Source organism: Nerophis ophidion, linkage group LG03 (genome assembly GCF_033978795.1).
Source record: "Nerophis ophidion isolate RoL-2023_Sa linkage group LG03, RoL_Noph_v1.0, whole genome shotgun sequence".
NCBI classification, from domain to species: domain Eukaryota; kingdom Metazoa; phylum Chordata; class Actinopteri; order Syngnathiformes; family Syngnathidae; genus Nerophis; species Nerophis ophidion.
In genome coordinates this window covers 7,267,112-7,294,777 of record NC_084613.1, presented here as the reverse complement: position 1 = coordinate 7,294,777, position 27,666 = coordinate 7,267,112, and the positions used below count along the sequence as shown (strand labels likewise).

Sequence of the window (27,666 nt, the reverse complement as noted above, 5' to 3'; positions counted from 1 at the left end):
TATTTCCTTGAATTGCCGCCGGGGCGCTAATTAATTTAAAACTTCTTCTCACTCCGGCACTTACCAAAGGCATGCGATAAATTTAGGCCTGCGCTTAAAAATTTGAGTGTGATGTAAGGATACCATCATGAAAAGCACATTTAATAAAAAAAAAACTTTATTATGGTCTTACCTTTACTTATAAATGAAGTCCGTGCGCAGCTCCTTCTGATCAAAAGCATCGATAACTTGTTTATAGAAGTCTTCCTTATATTTCTTCAGTTTTAAAAGTCTCTGTCTCGATTAAGATCTTCTTTTATTACCTCCTGCTTCGATTGAAAGTCCAGTTTAGAAAACGGTTTTATTTTAGATATGTAATCCTCCATGTTAAAAGTGCAAGCCAAAGGAAAAAATAAACGATCGCTGCTTGTTGTCACTTCTTCTGCAGCCGAGTAGTCGCAAGAAGGATCACTAGCGCCCTCTACCACCAGGAGGCGGGAGTCATTTAATGACTCATATTTGACACACGCAGCTACGGTATAGTAATAAAACATAGCTGCTTACTGTTCTTTTTAGCATATTCAATAGCTTGGACCTTAAATCCTACTGAATAGCTCTTAATCTTCTTCCCTTTATGGGATTTCAAATGATTGAAATCAGCCTCCTTCATTTTGAAATTGATGACAGGTGAAGTGTCACTCGTGACGTGACGAGTTTGACCCGGAGGAAATTCTAGGCATATGCTAATTATTTGGCGAAACGAGTTTGACCCGGCGGAAATTCTACACATGCGCTAATAAAAATAATATTTTGCGAAACGAGTTTGACCCGGCGGAAATTCCAGACATGCGCTAATAAAAATAATATTTTGCGAAACGAGGTTGACCCGGCAGTAATTCTAGGCAGGCGCATACTATATACCCGGCGGCAATTCAAGGAAATACAATATTTTATAAATTCCGGTAATGTGTTAATAATTTCACACATAAATCGCTCCAGAATATAAGTCCCCACTACGGAAAAAACTGCGATTTATAATCCGAAAAATACGGTAAATGATCAAAAACGGCCAATTTTCACATTTATTTTTTACATTCAATCATTTCAAATGCATTTTGATAATTATCAATAATTATTTCAGGACAATTATTTTTATCTGCAGCCTTGCAGACCAGAGCAGGACTCTCTGCGTTCTCGGGGCGGCATAGCTCGGTTGGTAGAGCGGCCGTGTCAGCAACTTGAGGGTTGCAGGTCCGATTCCCGCTTCCGCCATCCTAGTCACTGCCGTTGTGTCCTTGGGCAAGACACTTTACCCACCTGCTCCCAGTGCCACCCACACTGGTTTAAATATAACTTAGATATTGGGTTTCACTATGTAAAAGCGCTTTGAGTCCCTAGAGAAAAAGCGCTATATAAATATAATTCACTTCACTACAATACAGGAAGTTCTTTGATAGAAATTTGCACAGAAAAGGCCTCTGATCATCTTCCAGACTCTGTAGTCTAGACTTATCTTTTTTTTTACATGCATTTTACCTTTAATTTAGTCCTTGTATCTTTATTTTTAGCCTGTTTTTATTGTTTGTATTCTAATTTTTTCAACATGTAATGAGCATGTCCTTTGTTGCGTGAGCTACAGGAGATCCCTGAATTTCCCCCCACGTACAGTCCTGGTCAAAAGTGTACGTACACTTGTAAATAACTTGATGTCATGGCTGTCTTGAGTTTCCAGTCATTTTTATTTTTGTGATGTAGTGATTGGAGCACATACTTGTTGCTCACAAAAAACATTCTTTTATGAATTTATTATGGCTCTACTGAAAATGTGAGCAATTAAAAGTATACATACGACAATGTTATTATTTCCTTACATGTCCCTTGACAAGTTTACATGCAATAAGGCGCTTTTGGTAGCCATCCACAAGCTTCTGCTTACATTTTTGACCTAAAAATGTTTGCATTTCAGCTAAATATGTTGCTTTTCTGACATGGACTTGTTTCTTCAGCATTGTCCACACCTTTAATTCAGGACTTTGGGAAGGCCATTCTAAAACCTTCATTCCAGCCTGATTTAGCAATTCCTTTACCACTTTTGAGGTGTGTTTGGGGTCATTGTCCTGTTGGAACACCCAACTGCGCCTATGACCCAATCTCCGGGCTGATGATTTTAGCTTGTCCTGAAGAATTTGGAGGTAATCCTCCATTTTCATTGTCCCATTTAAAGCAGCAGTTCCAAACAAGCCCAGAGCATAATACTACCACAACCATGCTTTACTGTATGAATGTTGTTCATGGGATTAAAGGCCTCACCCTTTCTCCTCCAAACATATTGCTGGGTATTTTGGTCAAACAGCTCCATTTTTGTTTCATCTGACCACAGAACTTTCCCTCCATAAGGTCTTATCTTTGTCCATGTGATCAGCAGCAAACTTTAGACGAGCCTTAAGGTGTGGCTTCTGGAACAAGGGCTTCCTTCTTGCATGGTAGCCTCTCAGTCCATAGCGATGCAAAACACGCATGACTGCGGACACTGACGCCTGTGTTCCAGCAGCTTCCTTGTTGGTTCTCGGTTGACTCTTGATCGTCTTGACCAATTTTCTCTCAGCAGCGTTTTCTTCCTGATCGTGGCAGTGACAAAACTGCGCCATGCAATTTAAACTTACAAACAACTGTCTGCACAGTTGCTCCTGGGACCTTAAAGGGGAATATTATCACAGTTTCAAAAGGGTTAAAAACAATAAAAATCAGTTCCCAGTGGTTTGTTGTATTTTTTGAAGATTTTATTTCAAAATTTTACCAGTCCTGGAATATCCCTAAATAAAGCTTAAAAGTGCCTTATTTTCGCTATCTTCGAAACCACTGTCCATTTCCCTGTGACGTCATACAGTGCTGCCAATACAAACAACATGGCGGTTACCACAGCAAGATATAGCGACATTAGCTCGGATTCAGACTCGGATTTCAGCGGTTTAAGCGATTCAACAGTTTGGATTGAAACAGATGGTCGGAGTATGGAGGCAGATAGCGAAAACGAAATTGAAGAAGAAATTGAAGCTATTGAGCGAATAGCTATTGACGCTATTCGTCCATAGCGTGGGTGTACCTAATGAAGTGGCCCATAGCATGGCTGCCTTATTAGCATCGCCGGTAAAATGTGCGGACCAAACGATCAGGACTTTCGCATCTTGTGACACTGGAGCAACTTAAATCCGTCGATTGGTAAGTGTTTGTTTCGCATTAAATGTGGGTATCTAGTTTCAAATGTACATACAGCTAGCGTAAATAGCATGTTAGCATCGATTAGCATAGCATGTTAGCATTGATTAGCTGGCAGTCATGCTGTGACCAAATATGTCTGATTAGCACATAAGTCAACAACATGAACAAAACTCACCTTTGTGATTTCGTTGACTTAATCGTTGCAAATGCATCTGCAGGTTATCCATACATCTCTGTGCCATGTCTGTCTTAGCATCGCCGCTAAAATGTGAAGACACTTTGGTACATTCAATGGGGGTCTGGCGATTTTTGATTGTAGATTTCCTACATCAGGGGTGCCCATTACGTCGATCGCGAGCTACCAGTCGACCGCGGGGGGGTGTGTCAGTCGATCTCCAGCCAGGCTTTTAAAAAAAATAGACTTAAAAATGAGTGATCATCAATCTTCACCAAGACGTCACTTAAATGACATTCACGGTACCAGAGGGTCTTGTGAGATGACGCTGGCTGCTGCAAGATCATTATTATGAAAATATGACCGAGAGGAAGGCGAGAAACACTTTTTATTTCAACAGACTTTCGCGCCGTCCCTTCCGTCAAAACTCTAAAGGCCGACTGCACATTTCCTATCTTCACAATAAAAGCCCTGCTTCATGCTGCCTGCGCTAACTAAATACAGTCTCGGAAAACTGGCGTGCACAAGCGATCCCTCAGAAAGCTGGCGTGCACATCACTTGTGCACGCCAGCTTTCCGAGACTCTTATTTAGTTAGCGCAGGCAGCATGAAGCAGGGCTTTTATTGTGAAGATAGGAAATGTGCAGTCGGCCTTTAGAGTTTGGACGGAAGGGACGGCGCGAAAGTCTGTTGAAATAAAAAGTGTTTCTCGCCTTCCTCTCTGTCATTTTTTCATAATAATGAACTGGCAGCAGCCAGCGTCATCTCACAAGACCCTCGGGTGCCGTGAATGTCAATCAAGCAAGCTACGGAATTTGCCGCCAATGTTTTTCTTGTAAAGTGTATGGAAGCTGGATGAATTAGATGCCAAAAACCAACCACTTTCATGTGGTATTGTACAGAAAGGACCACTTTTTTTCTCCTCCATTTGAAAATGTGGGCGTTATCATCATTACTGTCTGATTCCAATCAATGCAAGTCATCAGAATCAGGTAATACACCAAGTTATATTCTTGTCTTCGTGAAAGAAAGACATCTATATGTGTTACACATGCTTGTATTATCATTAAACACATTTAACTTGTTTACAAAAATGTCTCTTTCATAAATAAATAAATATAAATGATATATATAAATGAGGTAGATCCCCTCGGGTTGGTCTATTGAAAAGTAGCTCGCCTGCAGAAAAAGTGTGGGCACCCCTGGGCTACATCATCAAAATTGTATCCATACTTTTGATTGCTCACATTTCCAGTAGAGCCATAATAAATTCATAAAAGAAGCAAACTTCATGAATGTTTTTTGTGAGCAACAGGTATGTGCTCCAATCACTACATCACAAAAATATAGAAATTGGAAACTCAAGACTGCCACTGTACATATCTGCTTATATTTTAATGTTTAATACTATGTATTGATTATTAACAAATTAGTCACGATATTTTGGACACTTTTGTATTCCTTCCTTGTTTTATTTGGACTTTTTTTTTTTTTTTTTTTTTTTTTTTTTTTTGGCTAAGAGTTGCATTGAAGAGTCCTTCAAATACCAAACTTTTGAGTTCCATCTGATAAGGTTTACACGAGGTCGGTCATCGAGCCGCTGCCGCCTCCGGAGGGCGACGCAGCCTCCAGACAGAAGAAGAAGGGAGGCAAGATGACGGACGAGGAGATCATGGAGAAACTCCGTAAGCCTCGGTGACGCCCTCTCGGAAAAGTTCGGTTAAGATAATCCCGGTGAATGTTGTGTCTTTTTGTCCGTGTTTTAGGAACTATCGTCAGCATCGGAGATCCCAAGAAGAAGTACACGCGATACGAGAAGATCGGGCAAGGGTAAGACGCAGACCATCAACTGCTTCAAGTCTGTGTATGTACACTATATTGCCAAAAGTATTTGGACACCTGCCTTTACATATGAACTTGAAGTGTCATCCCATTCCTAACCCATAGGGTCCAATATGACCTTTTGCAGCTATTAAAGCTTCAACTCTTTGGCAAGGCTGTCCACAAGGTTGCGGAGTGTGTTTTGTAGAAATTTTCCACCCATTCTTCCAATTGGTGAGGACACATTTGGCTCTCAGTCTTTGTCTAATTCAGGGGTCGGGAACCTTTTTGGCTGAAAGCCAAATATTTTAAAAAACGTATTTCCGTAAGAGCCATATTATATTTTGGTAATACTTTGATATAGGGAACATATTCACCATTAATCAGTTGCTTATTTACATGCAAATTTGTAACATGTTGACTCTTAATTAGTCATTTTTAAGTACTTATTAATGCCTTTTTCTGCATGGCCTTATTTTACAAGCAGTAAGCTTGTAAGAGTCTTCCCTCGATAACCTCAGAATTATTGCTTATTAGTACCCCTAACCCTTAAAGGGTCCCCTAGTGTCCAAATAACTCACAATTAAGTCTTTGTTACTTAGAATATGTTCCCCATACTAAAGTGTTACCAATATTTCTTAACACTGAATACAACTAAATGTGCGCATTTTTAAGTTGAACTAACAATTTTAGAGTATAATATGTCTCTTATTCTTTTTAATAACATTGTTATTCTGAAGCTAACAAATAATAAATAAAATACTTATTACCATAAATGCGACTTCTTGGATTGATGGAATAAAATGCATGAGAATGTTTTTTAATTTTAAACGTTATTTTTAACACTGCGATTACCAGCGGAATCATTAATTACTTATCGTGTTAAGCAATGTGAGTTGAGATTTATCTGAGAGCCAGATGCAGTCATCAAAAGAGCCGAAGGTTCCCTACCCCTGGTCTAATTCATCCCAACGGATGTTCTATCGCAGGGGTCGGCAACCTAAAATGTTAAAAGAGCCACATTGGTCCAAAAATACAAAAACAAATATGTCTGGAGCCGCAAAAAAATAAAAGCCATATTACATCCAGATAGTGCGTCATGAGATATAAATTCTATTAAGAGGACTTAGCTACCTTCAAATATACCTACAAAGAGGCATAATATGCAATATGTACATATAGCTAGCCTAAATAGCATGTTAGCACCGATTAGCTTGCAGTGACCAAATATGTCTGATTAACACTCCACATAAGTCAATAACATCAACAAAACTCACCTTCGTGCATTCACGCACAACGTTAAAAGTTTGGTGGACAAAATGAAGTGGCATAAATCACGTCTTAGAAAGTCGGAGAAAGTTGTACATTTAAACAAACTAGGGTGAGTTCAAGGACCGCCAAAATTAGTCGGACAAAGGACATTATATTGTATTGTATAATTTCAGTTTATTATAAAAGTGAAATGATTATATAATATATTCATGTATAAGTTAAATCATTAATTATTGTATAATTATTAAAGTGAAATGATTATATAGTTGTATAAGTTGCAGCTGTGATAGGCTCCAGCACCCCCCCACCATAAGGCATAATAATGCAATATGTACATATAGCTAGCCTAAATAGCATGTTAGCATCGATTAGCTTGCAGTGACCAAATATGTCTGATTATCACTCCACACAAGTCAATAACCTCAACAAAACTCACCTTTCAGCATTCATGCACAACGTTGAAAGTTTGGTGGACAAAATGAGCCGGAAAAAGAAGTGGCATAAAACACGTCTTAGATAGTCGGAGAAAGTTATACATGTAAACAAACTAGGGTGAGTTCAAGGACCGCCAAAATTAGTAGGGCAAAACGGCGCTTGCCAAATACTTGAATCAGTGAAGCATGTTTAATGTAAACAGTGTGCTTTATAGCAATTAAGGAGGTTTGTGTCATGTTTGTCCTCCTACAGAAACCATATTAAAGCAAAAATATATATCTAATATTTTTTTTCCCCCCTCATCTTTTTCCATTTTTCATACATTTTTGAAAAAGCTCCAGAGAGACACTAGGGCGGCGCTAAAAAGCCGCATAAGGCTCTAGAGTCGCGGGTTGCCGACCCCCGTTCTATCGGGTTCAGGTCAGGACTCTGTGCAGGCCAGTCAAGTTCATCCACACCAGACTCTGTCATCCATGTCTTTATGGACCTTGCCTCGTGCACTGGTGCCAACATGTTTTGGTATCCTGTATCATTCAACGTTCCTTTCACTAGAACAACTCCTGAAAAGTAACCCATATCATAATTCCTCCTCCACCACATTTCACAACGGAGTCCGAAATGTAGCGTTCTCCTGGCAACTTCCACACCCAGTCTGGTCTATCAGATTGCCAGATGGGAAAGCGTGATTAATCAGTCCAGAGAAGTCGTCTACACTGCTTTAGAGTCCAGTGGCGACGTGCTTTATACCACTGCATCCCACGCTTTGCATTAGACTTGGTGATGTAAGCCTTAGATTCGGCTGCCCGGCCATGAAAACCCACTCCATGATGCTCTCTGCGTACTGTACGTGGGCTAATTGGAAGGTCTCATGAAGTTTGGAGCTCTGTAGCAACTGACAGGGCTGAAAGTCTTTGCACTATGCTGACCCCTCTCTGCCAGTTTATGTGGGCTGCCACTTGGTTGCTGTTGTTCCTAAAACTTTTCACTTTTCTTCTAATAAAGTTGACTTTGGAAAATTTAGGAGCAAGGAAATTTCCGGACTGGATTTGTTGCACAAGTGGCATCCGATGACAGTTCCACGCTGGAAATCTTTCACAAATGTTTGTAGAAACAGTCTCCATGCCTAAGTGCTTGATTTGATACACCGGGCAGAGTGATTAGGTTGTCATCATTTGGATACTGTTGGCAATATAGTGTATCATTTCCTATTTATACATTTGTCAACTGTCCGTGACAAAGCTGCTTTAGGACAAACATGACAGTGTGAGCCTAGAACAGATCATTTGCCCAAAAGATAAGATGTTGGTCCGACTTTTGAGGTTCTTCTCTACAGTTTGTCCCTTGGTAGCCCCCTGGTGGCCTTGAGAAAGATCAGTTGGACTTTGATTGTATTTATTGTGCCTTGTTTTTCCCTTGCAGGGCCTCTGGAACTGTTTACACAGCCATAGATGTTGCAACAGGTCAAGAGGTATATATTTATCTTCCTTTTCTACTTACTGTATGTACAGTAGCAGAACACAATGGTTCACTTTACAGAATCACTAACTTTGCCCAACTATTGCGCTTCACTACACAGTCCATTGTTTGTTTTCTACAGGGTCCTTGAGGTTTATTAAAATGTTTCGTTTTTTCCGGCCTTAAAAGTCTTAAATAGTTTAGAATATCGGGAATTTTGGAAAGGGAGGTAACACATTTAATATTGGATCCATCTGTGTTTTTAAGCACAATCTTATTACCGTAATTTTTGGACTAAAGGCGCACCTAAAATCATTTTATTTTCTCAAAACTCGACAGTGCCTAATGTACGGAATAATTCTGGTTGTGCTTACCGAGCTCGCAGCTATTTTACTTGGTACGTGGTGAAATGATAACGTGTGACCAGCAGATGGCAGTCACACATACGAGATACGTGTAGTCTGCAATATTAAGGCAGTCACTACACAAGAGATACGTGTAGACTGCAATATGATGGCATTCGCACATAAGAGGTACGTGTAGACTGCAATATGATGGCAGTCGCACACAAGAGATACGTGTAGACTGCAATATGATGGCAGTTGCACATAAGAGATACGTGTAGACTGCGATATGATGGCAGTCGCACATAAGAGATACGTGTAGACTGCAATATGATGGCAGTCGCACATAAGAGATACGTGTAGACTGCAATATGATGGCAGTCACACACAAGAGATACATGTAGACTGCAATATGATGGCAGTCACACATAAGAGATACGTGTAGACTGCGATATGATGGCAGTCGCACATAAGAGATACGTGTAGACTGCAATATGATGGCAGTCGCACATAAGAGATACGTGTAGACTGCAATATGATGGCAGTCACACACAAGAGATACGTGTAGACTGTAATATGATGGCAGTCACACATAAGAGATATGTGTAGACTGCAATATGATGGCAGTCGCACATAAGAGATACGTGTAGACTGCAATATGATGCAGCCACACACAAGAGATATGTGTAGACTGCAATATGATGGCAGTCACACATAAGAAATACGTGTAGACTGCAATATGATGGCAGTTACACATAAGAGATACGTGTAGACTGCAATATAATGGCAGTCACACATAAGAGATAAGTGTAGATTGCAATAGGACGGCAGTCACACATAAGAAATAAGTGTAGATTGCAATATGATGGCAGTCACACATAAGAGATACGTGTAGACTGCAATATGATGGCAGTTGCACATAAGAGATACGTGTAGACTGCAATATGATGGCAGTCGCACATAAGAGATACGTGTAGACTCCAATATGATGGCAGTCACACATAAGAGATACGTGTAGACTGCAAATTGATGGCAGTTACACATAAGAGATACGTGTAGACTGCAATATGAAGGCAGTCACACATAAGAGATACGTGTAGACTGCAATATGAAGGCAGTCACACATAAGAGATACGTGTAGACTGCAATATGAAGGCAGTCACACATAAGAGATACGTGTAGACTGCAATATGAAGGCAGTCACACATAAGAGATACGTGTAGACAGCAATATGATGGCAGTCGCACACAAGAGATACGTGTAGACTGTAATATGATGGCAGTTGCACATAAGAGATACGTGTAGACTGCAATATGAAGGCAGTCACACATAAGAGATATGTGTAGACTGCAATATGAAGGCAGTTACATATAAGAGATACGTGCTGACTGCAATATGATGGCAGTTGCACATAAGAGATACGTGTAGACTGCAATATGATGGCAGTCACACATAAGAGATATGTGTAGACTGCAATATGATGGCAGTCACACATAAGAGATAAGTGTAAATTGCAATATGATGGCAGTCACACATAATAAATAAGTGTAGATTGCAATATGATGGCAATCACACATAAGAGATATGTGTAGACTGCAATATGAAGGCAGTCGCACATAAGCGATACATGTAGACTGCAATATGATGGCAGTCACACACAAGAGATACGTGTAGACTGCGATATGATGGCAGTTACATATAAGAGATACGTGCTGACTGCAATATGATGGCAGTTGCACATAAGAGATACGTGTAGACTGCAATATGATGGCAGTCACACATAAGAGATATGTGTAGACTGCAATATGATGGCAGTCACACATAAGAGATAAGTGTAAATTGCAATATGATGGCAGTCACACATAATAAATAAGTGTAGATTGCAATATGATGGCAATCACACACAAGAGATACGTGTAGACTGCGATATGATGGCAGTCGCACATAAGAGATACGTGTAGACTGCAAATTGATGCCAGTTACACATAAGAGATACGTGTAGACTTCAATATGATGGCAGTTGCACACAAGAGATACATGTGGACTGCAATATGATGGCGGTCGCACATAAGAGATACGTGTAGACTGCAATATGATGGCAGTCACACATAAGAGATATGTGTAGACTGCAATATGATGGCAGTCACACATAAGAGATATGTGTAGACTGCCATATGATGGCAGTTACACTTAAGAGATACGTGCTGACTGCAATATGATGGCAGTCACGCATAAGAGATACGTGTAGACTGCAATATAATGGCAGTCACACATAAGAGATACGTGTAGACTGCAATAGGATGGCAGTCACACATAAGAAATAAGTGTAGATTGCAATATGATGGCAGTCACACATAAGAGATACGTGTAGACTGCAATATAATGGCAGTCACACACAAGAGATACGTGTAGTCTGCAATATTAAGGCAGTCACTACACAAGAGATACGTGTAGACTGCGATATGATGGCAGTCGCACATAAGAGATACGTGTAGACTGCAATATGATGGCAGTCGCACATAAGAGATACGTGTAGACTGCAATATGATGGCAGTCATACTTAAGAGATACGTGCTGACTGCAATATGATGGCGAGTCACACATAAGAGATACGTGTAGACTGCAATATGGAGGCAGTCACACACAAGGGATACGTGTAGACTGCAATATGATGGCAGTCGCACATAAGAGATACGTGCTGACTGCAATATGATGGCAGTTACACATAAGGGATACGTGTAGACTGCAATATGATGGCAGTCACACATAAGAGATACGTGTAGACTGCAATATGCTGGCAGTTACACATATGAGATACGTGTAGACTGCAATATGATGGCAGTCACACATAAGAGATACGTGCTGACTGCAATATGATGGCAGTCGTACATAAAACATATGTGTGGACTGCAAATTGACGCTAGCGAGCAAGCACAAAACTTTGATGTTTCATTGAGAATAAAGAACATTACACACAGCGCTCAAAAATGTGTCAGAATATTCTAGTACGACTTTGGTAAGCTACGAAGGATGTCAAGGACACAGATCATTTCAAGGCTCAACCATCCCCAAAAATCGACACTGCGCCTTGTATATGAATTATTTCTGGATGTGCGGACCTCGAAACGTGGTGGCCAGTAGATAGCAGTAACACATAAGGGATACAAGTACGTGCGGACTGCAAGTTGACGCCTGTTCAATGAATGATGCTTGCAAGTACCCCAAAAGCAAGCAAAACCAAAACTTTGATGCTTCGCAGAGAATATAGAACATTACACACAGAGCTTTTGTCATGGTCCGCTATGCGGATTGTTTATTGTTTTGTCGTTTATAGGTTCTGATCATGGTTAGTTCTAGACTCGGCCAATCCTTGTTTTTGTGCACTTCCTGTTTTGTTTCGTTTCCATGGTTTCGTCATTTGTTCACCTGCTCTGGCGTCAGGCGCACCTGTGTTCTAATTATTGTTTGAGTATATAAGCCTGCGTTATTCCTTAGTTGGTCCTTGGTCCATTACTTGCTTTTCGCAACACGTCACGTTTTGTATCCTGTGTCCTAGATTATTTTGTGCTACGTTCCGCCTTAGCTTCACGTGCGTGCGGCACGTCGTTTAGTGTTTTCCGTTTCCTGCTAAGTTTTAGCATTAGCTTTCCGTGCGTTGTCACACGCTTTATTTTGTCATTTTGTGTCAGTGTTCTTTTGTTTTATTATATTAAAAAAATCAAGTTCCTACCTGCAATCCTGCCTGACTGGTCGTTGTGCATCCATGAAGTGGCAACTCCGCGTACGCGTGACAGCTTTAAAATCTGTAAAAGGTGGAACATTTAGGCTAACTGAGACTGCTATTGTCATGTTCAAACACTGATGACATCTATTAAACAGACTAAGAAGCAAGGAATTAAACAGAGACAGAATTAATTTTGGCTTAATGAGGAGAACCCCGTAGACCTGTACCCTTGTACAGAGTCCCATAACGCTCTGACGAAAGATTGTACGCCTCTTTAATTCGGACTTTTCCCTGATTAAATGGCAACAGCTGTTTCTAAAGGAAAGGGGGTCATAAACAGCTGTTGCCTTTGGTTACAAAACAGTTCAAAGAAAGGGTGCCCGGAGAGGGGGTTAGGTCCTCTATTCTCTCCGCTTTGTAGATCTCGGGTCAAGACAAAATCTTCCTGTGGATTACAATACATCAAAGAAACCGACACCTTCATGTCACTTCCCATCCTACACAGTGGGCTTTTACAAGCCTTTTGATTGGTAAGATCAAAGACAGCTTTTGTCCGCTCGCCGGGGACTCATTGAAACACAAAGTTTTGTGATAACTTGGATAAAATTATTCTGACAGCTATGAACAAGTGTTGGGTGAAGTGGAGGTGAATTTTATCTTCACCTCCTCAGTAAACACACTTTCACATGTCATAAGTACACATCAATGAATCAATCAATGTTTATTTATATAGCCCCAAATCACAAATGTCTCAAAGGACTGCACAAATCATTACGACTACAACATCCTCGGAAGAACCCACAAAAGGGCAAGGAAAACTCACACCCAGTGGGCAGGGAGAATTCACATTCAGTGGGACGCCAGCGACAATGCTGACTATGAGAAACCTTGGAGAGGACCTCAGATGTGGGCAACCCCCCCCCCTCTAGGGGACCGAAAGCAATGGATGTCGAGCGGGTCTAACATGATACTGTGAAAGTTCAATCCATAGTGGCTCCAACACAGCAGTGAGAGTCCCGTCCACAGGAAACCATCTCAAGCGGATCAGCAGCGTAGAGATGTCCCCAACCGATACAGGCGAGCGGTCCATCCTGGGTCCCGACGAGCGGTCCATCCTGGGTCTCGACTCTGGACAGCCAGTACTTCATCCATGGTCATCGGACCGGACCCCCTCCACAAGGGAAGGGGGGACATAGGAGAAAGAAAAGAAGCGGCAGATCAACTGGTCTAAAAAGGAGGTCTATTTAAAGGCTAGAGTATACAGATGAGTTTTAAGGTGAGACTTAAATGCTTCTACTGAGGTGGCATCTCGAACTGTTACCGGGAGGGCATTCCAGAGTACTGGAGCCCGAACGGAAAACGCTGTATAGCCCGCAGACTTTTTTTGGGCTCTAGGAATCACTAATAAGCCGGAGTCTTTTGAACGCAAATTTCTTGCCGGGACATATGGTACAATACAAGTAGTAGGAATTGTGCGTTGAATATGTGAGTTGTGTGTGTGTGTGTGTGAGATTGATGAGATGTTGTGTTGTGCAGGTGGCCATCAAGCAGATCAACTTGCAGAAGCAGCCAAAGAAAGAACTGATCATCAACGAGATCCTGGTCATGAAGGAAATGAAGAATCCCAACATTGTCAACTTTGTGGACAGGTGAGGACAAGACCTGCAAGTGTGTGTGTGTGTGTGTGTAGAAGTGTAAGCTGATGTGTGTGTGTGCTCGTGCTTGTGGTAGTTTCCTGGTGGGGGAGGAGCTCTTCGTGGTGATGGACTATCTGGCCGGGGGCTCCCTGACTGACGTGGTGACAGAGACCTGCATGGACGAGGCGCAAATTGCCGCCGTTTGCAGAGAGGTTTGTACTCATTTGACTTAGTGATTTATAGTCATGTCACTGCATCCGTTTAATATCATCATTTCACTTTAGTAGTTATATAATAATTAACGATTTAACTTGTATATCAATATAATATATAATCATTTCCCTTTAATAATTATTATGGAATTATTCAACTGTACTGATTATATATTACATTATATTGTATTGCATAATTTCAGTTTATTATTAAAGTGAAATGATTATATAATATATTCATATATAAGTTAAATCATTAATTATTGTATAATTATTAAAGTGAAATGATTATATATTATATAGTTGTATAAGTTGCAGCTGTGATAGGTTCCAGCACCCCCCCCCCCCCCATAAGGCATAATGATGCAATATGTACATTTAGCTAGCCTAAATAGCATGTTAGCATCGATTAGCTTGCAGTGACCAAATATGTCTGATTAGCACTCCACACAAGTCGATAACCTCAACAAAACTCACCTTCGTGCATTCATGCACAACGTTGAAAGTTTGGTGGACAAAATAAGAAGTGGCATAAAACACGTCTTAGATAGTCGGAGAAAGTTATAAATGTAAACGAACTAGGGTGAGTTCAAGGACCGTCAAAATTAGTAGGACAAAACGGCGCTTGCCAAATACTTGAATCAGTGAAGCATGTTTAATGTAAATAGTGTGCTTTATAACAAAAGGGACAAGCGGTAGGAAATGGATGGATGGATAATAATGAATGGTTTAACTTATATAACTACAAACTGTATATAATATATAATCATTTCAGCTTAATAATTATATAATAATTAATGAATTAATGATTTAACTTATACAACAATATAATATATAATCATTTCATCTTAATAATTATATAATAATTAATGATTTAACTTATATAACAATATAATCATTTCCGCTTAATAATTATCTAATATGTAATCATTTCACTTATGTAATCATTTGATATATAATTTCATTTTAGTAATTATATAAAAATGTTTTAACTTGTATAACAATATAATATATAATCATTTGACTTTAATAATTATATAATATGTAATCATTTCACTTACCTAACTATATAATATATAATAATTTCAGGTTAATAATATGTAATAATTATTTAACTTATATATCAATACATTATATAATCATTTCACTTTAATAATTATATAATATGTAATCATTTCACTTATGTAACTATATAATTATTTCAGTTTAATATTATGTTACAATTATTTAACTTATATATCAATATAATATATAATCATTTCACTTTAATAATTATATAATAATTAATGATTTAACTTATACAACAATATAATATATCATCATTTCATTTTAATAATTATATAATATGTAATGATTCAACTTACTTTATATAAAAATATCATACATAATAATTTCACTTATATAACATTATAATATGTATTCATTTCATTCATTCTTTCACAAATGTTTGTACAAACAGCCTCCATGCCGAAGTGCTTGATTTGATACACCGGGCCAAGTGATTAGTGATCCTCATCATTTGGATGGGTGGCCAAATACTTTTGTCAATGTAGTGTATATTACATATAATGATGATGACACCTGTTTCTGGTCTTTGTCTTCAGGTCCTGCAAGCACTGGAGTTCCTTCACGCCAACCAAGTCATCCATCGAGACATCAAGAGTGACAATGTTCTGCTGGGAATGGATGGATCAGTCAAACTCAGTGAGTACACACACACACACACACACACACACACACACACACACACACACACACACACACACACACACACACACACACACACACACACACACACACACACACACACACACACACACACACAGGGCCGCCGCTGGCAAAATTGAGGCCCGAAGCAGAAATGTACTTGTTACCCCCTCATTGCATTTTCACTTGTATTTATGAGAAACAATGTGTAATACTTTTTAAATTCAAAGGTGAATTTGATTTGGTGCATCTTTTGATAATATTAGACTCATTTATGGTCTTAACCTACATTTAGATATAATATTAAACACACTTATGGTATTAAACTACATTTAATAATAATATTAAGCACATTTATGGCACGAAGTTACATATTAATAATATTATTATACACATTTATGGTCCTAAGTTACATATTAATGATACTATTATACACATTTATGGTGTTAAGTTACATATTAATGTTAATAAATACTTTTATGGTACTAAGCTACATTTAAAAATAATAAACACATTTAAGGTACTAAGTCAAATATTAATAATAATATTTTACACATCTATGGTAATAAGTTACCTACTAATTGTTACGACTCGGAGTAAGGAGAGGACCCAGATGCAGAGAAGAAGCTCCCAAAAAAATAAAGCTTTTATTTTGAAACAACTTTTTACCTCCAATGCAAAAAGTTTTTCGCAAGAAAAATCAACACGCGGAAAAGTAATTCCGAGGATAAACAACTAACTTAAAATCACTCCACAAAAATATGGAGGAATATTCATCTAAGGAAATTCTAACAAAAAAAGAATATCAATAATAATAAACGAAAAACGCTCCAACAGGAGGAAAAAAACACCAAAACGACCTATATATTAACACTAACTATATGTAACAAAAAAATCACTCAATCAATGAGGAAATAAATCCGAAATTTGGAAAAACAAAAACTCACCAATTAGGAAGACGAAGGATAACCAAGGACTTTGAGACACTAGTGATTTAGGGCTATATAAGTAAACATTGATTGATTGATTGATTGACGCTCGAAGGAGGAAAAAGTAAACTCAAAATTACAGCAAAAACTAGGGTAACTAGGGAAAACAGGAGCAAGACAAGGACATGGACATGGACGCTAGAAAGGCACGATAGACGAGACGATCTGACAAAGGACAAACGGAGAAGTGAGCTTAAATAGGACGTGGGAGTGATGGGGAACAGGTGGAAACAATCAGGAATCAAGGATGACGTCAGACTGGTGACACAAGAGGAAGGGCCCGTGGTCTGAAACAAGAGGGTAGCTTTTCAAAATAAAACACGTAAATCACAAGACAGAAAAACCAAGACAAGACTTCCCTCATCGCGGTGTGACACTAATAATAACAATCATACACATTTATTGTACTAAGTTACATATTAATGATAAGAAACACAGTTATGGTACTAAGTTAGATATTCATGATAATATTAAACACATTAATGGTACTAAGTTACATATTAATAATAATATTAAACACATTTATGGTACTAAGCTACATTTCTAGTCACAGCTGTCCTAGGTTAGGCTCATGGAAACATGGCTGCTAATTTGTAATCAGACCACCTCCAAGTCATTTATGTTCATATTCATACAGCAAACATTAATATTTACATTCATACAGCAAAAACTAATATTTACATTCATACAGCAAACATTAATATTTACATTCATACACCAAACACTAATATTTACATTCATACACCAAACACTAATATTTACATTCATACAGCAAACACTAATATTTACATTCATACAGCAAACATTAATATTTACATTCATACAGCAAACACTAATATTTACATTCATACAGCAAACACTAATATTTACATTCATACAGCAAACACTAATATTTACATTCATACACCAAACATGAATATTTACATTCATACAGCAAACACTAATATTTACATTCATACACCAAACATGAATATTTACATTCATACAGCAAACACTAATATTTACATTCATACACCAAACACTAATATTTACATTCATACAGCAAACACTAATATTTACATTCATACAGCAAACACTAATATTTACATTCATACAGCAAACATTAATATTTACATTCATACACCAAACACTAATATTTACATTCATACAGCAAACATGAATATTTACATTCATACACCAAACACTAATATTTACATTCATACACCAAACATGAATATTTACATTCATACAGCAAACACTAATATTTACATTCATACACCAAACACTAATATTTACATTCATACACCAAACACTAATATTTACATTCATACACCAAACATTAATATTTACATTCATACAGCAAACACTAATATTTACATTCATACAGCAAACACTAATATTTACATTCATACACCAAACACTAATATTTACATTCATACAGCAAACATGAATATTTACATTCATACACCAAACACTAATATTTACATTCATACACCAAACATGAATATTTACATTCATACAGCAAACACTAATATTTACATTCATACACCAAACACTAATATTTACATTCATACAGCAAACACTAATATTTACATTCATACAGCAAACACTAATATTTACATTCATACAGCAAACACTAATATTTACATTCATACAGCAAACACTAATATTTACATTCATACAGCAAACACTAATATTTACATTCATACAGCAAACATTAATATTTACATTCATACAGCAAACACTAATATTTACATTCATACAGCAAACACTAATATTTACATTCATACAGCAAACACTAATATTTACATTCATACACCAAACACTAATATTTACATTCATACACCAAACACTAATAGTTACATTCATACACCAAACACTAATATTCAGACCATGGAGCACACAGGTGGTCTTGAACCGGGTCTTTCTTTCTGTCCCCTGGCAGCCGACTTTGGCTTCTGTGCTCAGATCACACCGGAGCAGAGCAAGCGCAGCACCATGGTGGGAACTCCCTACTGGATGGCTCCGGAGGTGGTGACCCGCAAGGCCTACGGACCCAAGGTGGACATCTGGTCCCTGGGCATCATGGCCATAGAAATGGTGGAGGGGGAGCCCCCCTACCTCAACGAGAACCCCCTCAGGGTGAGTATGTCCCAAGACTTTGTCCTGTTCTTCACCCCGGTTTCTGTGCTGGACTTAGGCCTTGTACTTCATTTTTGTGTTGGACTCAGGCCTTTTACCTCATTTCTGTGTTGGACTCAGGCCAAGTGCTTAATTTCTGTGTTGGACTCAGGCCTTGTACTTCATTTCTGTGTTGGACTCAGGCCTTGTACTTCATTTCTGTGTTGGACTCAGGCCTTGTACTTCAGTTCTGTGTTGGACTCAGTGCTTGTACCTCATTTCTGTGTTTGACTCAGGCCTTGTACCTCATTTCTGTGTTGGACTCAGGCCTTGTTCCTCATTTCTCTGTTGGACTCAGGCCTAGTACTTCATTTCTGTGTTGGACTCGGGCCTTGTACTTCATTTCTGTGTTGGACTCAGGCCTTGTACTTCATTTCTGTGTTGGACTCAGGCCTTGTACTTAATTTCTGTGTTGGACTCAGGCCTTGTACTTAATTTCTGTGTTGGACTCAGGCCTTGTACTTCATTTCTGTGTTGGACTCAGACCTTCTACCTCATTTCTGTGTTGGACTCAGACCTCGTACCTCATTTCTGTGTTGGACTCAGGCCTTGTACTTCATTTCTGTGTTGGACTCAGACCTCGTACCTCATTTCTGTGTTGGACTCAGGCCTAGTACTTCATTTCTGTGTTGGACTCAGGCCTTGTACTTCATTTCTGTGTTGGACTCAGGCCTTGTACCTCATTTCTCTGTTGGACTCAGGCCTTGTACCTCATTTCTGTGTTGGACTCAGGCCTTGTACCTCATTTCTGTGTTGGACTCGGGCCTTGTACTTCAGTTCTGTGTTGGACTCAGACCTTCTACCTCATTTCTGTGTTGGACTCAGACCTCGTACCTCATTTCTGTGTTGGACTCAGGCCTTGTACTTCATTTCTGTGTTGGACTCAGACCTCGTACCTCATTTCTGTGTTGGACTCAGGCCTAGTACCTCATTTCTGTGTTGGACTCAGGCCTTTTACCTCATTTCTGTGTTGGACTCAGGCCTTGTACCTCATTTCTGTGTTGGACTCAGGCCTTGTTCCTCATTTCTCTGTTGGACTCAGGCCTAGTACTTCATTTCTGTGTTGGACTCGGGCCTTGTACTTCATTTCTGTGTTGGACTCAGGCCTTGTACTTCATTTATGTGTTGGACTCAGGCCTTGTACCTCATTTCTGTGTTGGACTCAGGCCTAGTGCTTAATTTCTGTGTTGGACTCAGGCCTTGTACTTCATTTCTGTGTTGGACTCAGGCCTTGTACTTCATTTCTGTGTTGGACTCAGGCCTTGTACTTCATTTATGTGTTGGACTCAGGCCTTGTACTTCATTTCTGTGTTGGACTCAGGCCTTGTACTTCATTTCTGTGTTGGACTCAGGCCTTGTACCTCATTTCTGTGTTGGACTCAGGCCTAGTACTTCATTTCTGTGTTGGACTCGGGCCTTGTACTTCATTTCTGTGTTGGACTCAGGCCTTGTACTTCATTTCTGTGTTGGACTCAGGCCTTGTACTTCATTTCTGTGTTGGACTCAGGCCTAGTACCTCATTTCTGTGTTGGACTCAGGCCTTGTACTTCATTTCTGTGTTGGACTCAGACCTTCTACCTCATTTCTGTGTTGGACTCAGACCTCGTACATCATTTCTGTGTTGGACTCAGGCCTTGTACTTCATTTCTGTGTTGGACTCAGACCTCGTACCTCATTTCTGTGTTGGACTCAGGCCTTGTACCTCATTTCTGTGTTGGACTCAGGCCTTTTACCTCATTTCTGTGTTGGACTCAGGCCTTGTACCTCATTTCTGTGTTGGACTCAGGCCTTGTTCCTCATTTCTCTGTTGGACTCAGGCCTAGTACTTCATTTCTGTGTTGGACTCGGGCCTTGTACTTCATTTCTGTGTTGGACTCAGGCCTTGTACTTCATTTCTGTGTTGGACTCAGGCCTTGTACTTAATTTCTGTGTTGGACTCAGGCCTTGTACTTCATTTCTGTGTTGTACTCAGGCCTTGTACTTCATTTCTGTGTTGGACTCAGACCTTCTACCTCATTTCTGTGTTGGACTCAGACCTCGTACCTCATTTCTGTGTTGGACTCAGGCCTTGTACTTCATTTCTGTGTTGGACTCAGACCTCGTACCTCATTTCTGTGTTGGACTCAGGCCTAGTACCTCATTTCTGTGTTGGACTCAGGCCTTGTACTTCATTTCTGTGTTGGACTCAGGCCTTGTACTTCATTTCTGTATTGGACTCAGGCCTTGTTCCTCATTTCTCTGTTGAACTCAGGCCTTGTACTTCATTTCTGTGTTGGACTCAGGCCTTGTACCTCATTTCTGTGTTGGACTCAGGCCTAGTGCTTAATTTCTGTGTTGGACTCAGGCCTTGTACTTCATTTCTGTATTGGACTCAGGCCTTGTACCTCATTTCTATGTTGGACTCAGGCCTTGTACTTCATTTCTGTGTTGGACTCAGGCCTTGTACCTCATTTCTGTGTTGGACTCAGGCCTAGTGCTTAATTTCTGTGTTGGACTCAGGCCTTGTACTTCATTTCTGTGTTGGACTCAGGCCTTGTACCTCATTTCTGTGTTGGACTCAGGCCTAGTGCTTAATTTCTGTGTTGGACTCAGGCCTTGTACTTCATTTCTGTGTTGGACTCAGGCCTTGTACTTCATTTCTGTGTTGGACTCAGGCCTTGTACTTCATTTCTGTGTTGGACTCAGGCCTTGTACTTCATTTCTGTATTGGACTCAGGCCTTGTTCCTCATTTCTCTGTTGAACTCAGGCCTTGTACTTCATTTCTGTGTTGGACTCAGGCCTTGTACCTCATTTCTGTGTTGGACTCAGGCCTAGTGCTTAATTTCTGTGTTGGACTCAGGCCTTGTACTTCATTTCTGTGTTGGACTCAGGCCTTGTACTTCATTTCTGTGTTGGACACAGGCCTTGTACTTCATTTCTGTGTTGGACTCAGGCCTTGTACTTCATTTATGTGTTGGACTCAGGCCTTGTACCTCATTTCTGTGTTGGACTCAGGCCTAGTGCTTAATTTCTGTGTTGGACTCAGGCCTTGTACTTCATTTCTGTGTTGGACTCAGGCCTTGTACTTCATTTCTGTGTTGGACTCAGGCCTTGTACTTCATTTATGTGTTGGACTCAGGCCTTGTACTTCATTTCTGTGTTGGACTCAGGCCTTGTACTTCATTTCTGTGTTGGACTCAGGCCTTGTACCTCATTTCTGTGTTGGACTCAGGCCTAGTACTTCATTTCTGTGTTGGACTCGGGCCTTGTACTTCATTTCTGTGTTGGACTCAGGCCTTGTACTTCATTTCTGTGTTGGACTCAGGCCTTGTACTTCATTTCTGTGTTGGACTCAGGCCTAGTACCTCATTTCTGTGTTGGACTCAGGCCTTGTACTTCATTTCTGTGTTGGACTCAGACCTTCTACCTCATTTCTGTGTTGGACTCAGACCTCGTACCTCATTTCTGTGTTGGACTCAGGCCTAGTACCTCATTTCTGTGTTGGACTCAGGCCTTTTACCTCATTTCTGTGTTGGACTCAGACCTTGTACCTCATTTCTGTGTAGGACTCAGACCTTGTACCTCATTTCTGTGTTGGACTCAGGCCTTGTACCTTATTTGTGTGTTGGACTCAGGCCTTGTACTTCATTTCTGTGTTGGACTCAGTCCTTGTACCTCATTTCTGTGTTGGACTCAGACCTCGTACCGCATTTCTGTGTTGGACTCAGGCCTAGTACTTCATTTCTGTGTTGGACTCAGGCCTAGTGCTTCATTTCTGTGTTGGACTCAGGCCTTGTACCTCATTTCTGTGTTGGACTCAGACCTTGTACTTCATTTCTGTGTTGGACTCAGGCCTAGTACTTCATTTCTGTGTTGGACTCAGGCCTTGTACCTCATTTCTGTGTACGACTCAGGCCTAGTGCTTAATTTCTGTGTTGGACTCAGGCCTTGTACTTCATTTCTGTGTTGGACTCAGGCCTTGTACTTCATTTCTGTGTTGGACTCAGGCCTAGTACCTCATTTCTGTGTTGGACTCAGACCTCGTACCTCATTTCTGTGTTGGACTCAGGCCTTGTACCTCATTTCTGTGTTGGACTCAGACCTTGTACCTCATTTCTGTGTAGGACTCAGACCTTGTACTTCATTTCCGTGTTGGACTCAGGCCTTGTACCTCATTTCTGTGTTGGACTCAGACCTTGTACCTCACTTCTGTGTTGGACTCAGGCCTTGTACTTCATTTCTGTGTTGGACTCAGGCCTTGTACCTCATTTCTGTGTTGGATTCAGGCCTTGTACCTCATTTCTGTGTTGGACTCAGACCTTGTACCTCATTTCTGTGTTGGACTCTGTCCTTGTACCTCATTTCTGTGTTGGACTCAGGCCTTGTACCTCATTTCTGTGTTGGACTCAGTCCTTGTACCTCATTTCTGTGTTGGACTCAGGCCTTGTACCTCATTTCTGTGTTGGACTCAGGCCTATACGTCATTTCTGTGTTAACTCAGGCCTTGTACTTCATTTCTGTGTTGGACTCAGGGCTTGTACTTCATTTCTGTGTTGGACTCAGGGCTTGTACCTCATTTCTGTGTTGGACTCAGGCCTTGTACCTCATTTCTGTGTTGGACTCAGGCCTCGTACCTCATTTCTTTGTTGGACTCAGGCCTCGTACCTCATTTCTATGTTGGACTCAGGCCTTGTACCTCATTTCTGTGTTGGACTTAGGCCTTGTACCTCATTTCTGTGTTGGACTCAGGCCTTGTACTTCATTTCTGTGTTGGACTCAGGCCTTGTACCTCATTTCTATGTTGGACTCAGGCCTTGTACCTCATTTCTATGTTGGACTCAGGCCTTGTACCTCATTTCTATGTTGGACTCAGGCCTTGTACCTCATTTCTGTGTTGGACTCAGGCCTTGTACCTCATTTCTGTGTTGGACTCAGGCCTTGTACCTCATTTCTATGTTGGACTCAGGCCTTGTACCTCATTTCTATGTTGGACTCAGGCCTTGTACCTCATTTCTGTGTTGGACTCAGGCCTTGTACCTCATTGCCACCAACGGCACTCCTGAGCTGCAGAGTCCGGAGAAGTTGTCTCCGGTCTTCAAGTCCTTCCTGTCCCGCTGTCTGGAGATGGACGTGGAGAAACGAGGCTCCGGCAGAGAATTGCTACAGGTGCGACTGTCCATCACTTCAACACAACACTACAATGAATCATGCTGACTCCTGCATTATTCTAAAAATGTCACAAACACATACAACAATGTAATAGATGTCATATATCACATACAACAATGTAATAGATGTCATATATCACATACAACAATGTAATAGATGTCATATAACACATACAACAATTTAAAGCCTATTTATTTCCTGGTGTCTGCAGCATCCTTTCCTCAAGCTGGCCAAGCCTCTGTCCAGCCTGACTCCCCTCATCCTGGCTGCCAAGGAGGCCATGAGGAGCAACCGCTAAGTTATCGTCTGAGAGGAGGGTACGCCACACACCCATAACACCAGCATTTTTTTTATTTTTTATTTATACTTCTGCCAACGTTCTTTTAGGGCTCGTCCACGTCCACACTGACATAAGTCATTACGTGTGGGTGGCATTTGACAGAGTTAGATCATTTTATTGGCATCCAGTCATGGACATGACTTATATGTCATCAATATTTACAGTACATATAAGTACATATATGTCATCAATATGTACAGTACATATAAGTACATATATGTCATCTATATGTACAGTACATATGAGTACATATATGTCATCAATATGTACAGTACATATAAGTACATATATGTCATCAATATGTACAGTACATATAAGTACATATATGTCATCAATATGTACAGTACATATAAGTACATATATGTCATCAATATGTACAGTACATATAAGTACATATATGTCATCAATATGTACAGTACATATAAGTACATATATGTCATCAATATGTACAGTACACATAAGTACATATATGTCATCAATATGTACAGTACATATATGTCATCTATATGTACAGTACATATAAGTACATATATGTCATCTATATGTACAGTACATATAAGTACATATATGTCATCAATATGTACAGTACATATAAGCAATGACCACAACTAGCTGTATTAAATATCTATATATGATGTGGCGGACAACTAGTTTTTATGTCATTGACTAGTTGTTCTTATAAAAAAATGTTTATGATGACAAGTTGTTTTTATTAAAGAAAAATCTGTATGATTTAGCAGACCAACAGTTTTTATAGAAAAATGATGTCATGGATAAAGAGTTGTTTTTATAAAAATATATATATATATATATTTGGTAGCCACCATCACAAAAGAAGGTAGCACATTGTGTGTGTGTGTGTGTCAGTGTGTGTGTGTGCTAATGTGTATGTGAGTTTTTGTGTATTAGTGTCTGTTTGCATGTGTGTGAGTGAGTGTGTATAAGTGTGTGTGTGAGCGTGTATAAGTGTGCACGCGTATATGTGTGTGGGCGTGTATAAGTGTGTGTGTGTGAGAGTGTATATATGTGTGTGAGAGTGTATATGTGTGCATGCGTATATGTGTGTGAGCGTGTATAAGTGTGTGCACGCGTATATGTGTGTGGGCGTGTATAAGTGCGTGGGTGTGAGAGTGTATATATGTGTGTGTGTGTGTGTGTGTGTGTGTGTGTGAGAGTGTATATGTGTGCATGCGTATATGTGTGTGAGCGTGTATAAGTGTGTGCACGCGTATATGTGTGTGGGCGTGTATAAGTGTGTGTGTGTGAGAGTGTATATATGTGTGTGAGAGTGTATATGTGTGCATGCGTATATGTGTGTGAGCGTGTATAAGTGTGTGCACGCGTATATGTGTGTGGGCGTGTATAAGTGCGTGGGTGTGTGAGAGTGTATATATATGTGTGTGTGTGTGTGTGTGTGTGTGTGTGTGTGAGAGTGTATATGTGTGCATGCGTATATGTGTGTGAGCGTGTATAAGTGTGTGCATGCGTATATGTGTGTGAGCGTGTATAAGTGTGTGTGTGACTGTGTATAAGTATGTGTTTGAGTGTGTATATGTGTGTGTGTGAGCGTGTATAAGTTTGTGTGTGAGCGTGTATATATGTGTGTGTGTGTGAGGGTGTATATGTGTGTGTGAGTGAGCGTGTATATGTGTGAGCGTGTATATGCGTGTGTGTGAGCGTGTATATGTGTGTGTGTGTGTGTGTGTATATGTGTGTGTGAGCGTGTATATGCGTGTGTGTGAGCGTGTATATATGTGTGTGTGAGCGTGTATATGTGTGTGTGAGTGAGCGTGTATATGTGTGTGTGTGTGAGCGTGTATAAGTGTGTGTGTGAGCATGTATGTGTGTGTGAGTGAGCGTGTATAAGTGTGTGTGTGTGAGCGTGTTATATGTGTGTGTGCGTGTATATGTGTGTGTGAGTGTGTCAATGTGTGTGAGCGTGTATAAGTGTGTGTGTGTGTGAGTGTTTATATGTGTGTGTGTGTGTGTGTGTGTGTGTGTGTGTGTGTGTGTGTGTGTGTGTGAGCGTGTTATATGTGTATGTGTGTGTGTGCATGTCAATGTGTGTGAGCGTGTATAAGTGTGTGTATGTATATGTGTGTGAGCGTGTATATGTGTGTGTGTGTGTGTGTGTGTGTGTGTATGTGTGTGAGTGAGCGTGTATGTGTGTGTGAGCATGAAATGTGACTGTAAGTGTGTGTATGTGTGTGAGCGTGTAAATGTGTTTGAGGGTTTTTGTGAGTGTGTTAATGTGTGTGTGTGAGTGTATATTTGTGTGTGTGTGAGCGTGTAAATGTGTGTACGCGTGGATGTGTGTGTGAGCATGAAATGTGAGTGTGTAAATGTGTGTGTGTGTATTTGTGTGTGTGTGAGCGTGGATGTGTGTGTGAACATGTAAATGTGTGTGAGCGTGTTTTTGTGTGTGTGTGTGTGTGTATGTGCGTGTGCGTGTGTGTGTGTGAGCATATAAATGTGTGTGTGTGCGTGTCCCACATCAGAGATGACACAATGTTTGCCTTGAACGACAAAGTCTTGAAATGAGGAAAGAACTTCATCTCCCTGACTGATAAGAAGTTTAATAAAGCAAAAATAATAAAATATTCACCTTTGTGAGGATATAAAAATGTGTTTCTGAGTGACTGATGAACTTATTCAAAGAAGTGGTTTATTTTCAAAGAACTGACTAGAGATGAATAAAAAACTTGGTAAATTATTCCCACATTGACTGGTGATTGTATTCTTGTATTCTTCCACCAGAGGGCAGTATTGAGGCCTCCAATATTTGTGTCGGCCTTGTTTATTCTACCAACTTTCAAAAGACTGCCGCTCTTATTTTACACACATGGATGAGAGAGAACTCCTCCTGGGTGCTGTCTGTCATGTGCAAGTGTACAGAAAGTCATGAATAGGCCATCATTTTTATTGGATTGACTAATCGATTGAAACTTGTATTAATAGATTGCACAATTAAAAATTATCCCAAGTGAGTATCCAATCAAAATGCATGGAGTCCCAAGTGAGTATCCAATATATAAATAAACGTTGATT

The 27,666-nt window shown here is 39.9% G+C and overlaps 1 protein-coding gene across 3 annotated transcripts in view; it reads left to right on the top strand.

Annotated features, from left to right (window-relative positions):
* Nucleotides 1-27,331, top strand: part of LOC133549053 (serine/threonine-protein kinase PAK 2-like) — a 77,990-nt gene extending 50,659 nt beyond the window's left edge. For all 3 annotated transcript variants that reach the window (XM_061894141.1, XM_061894139.1, XM_061894138.1), the window contains exons 7-15: nt 4,947-5,058; nt 5,140-5,203; nt 8,321-8,369; nt 13,961-14,073; nt 14,156-14,273; nt 15,878-15,977; nt 18,894-19,090; nt 24,138-24,275; nt 24,490-27,331. In XM_061894141.1, the coding sequence (XP_061750125.1) occupies nt 4,947-5,058; nt 5,140-5,203; nt 8,321-8,369; nt 13,961-14,073; nt 14,156-14,273; nt 15,878-15,977; nt 18,894-19,090; nt 24,138-24,275; nt 24,490-24,576 (978 nt within the window). In that variant the 3' untranslated portion in view covers nt 24,577-27,331. The remainder of the gene's footprint in view (nt 1-4,946; nt 5,059-5,139; nt 5,204-8,320; nt 8,370-13,960; nt 14,074-14,155; nt 14,274-15,877; nt 15,978-18,893; nt 19,091-24,137; nt 24,276-24,489) is intronic.
* Nucleotides 27,332-27,666: the final 335 nt, after the last annotated feature.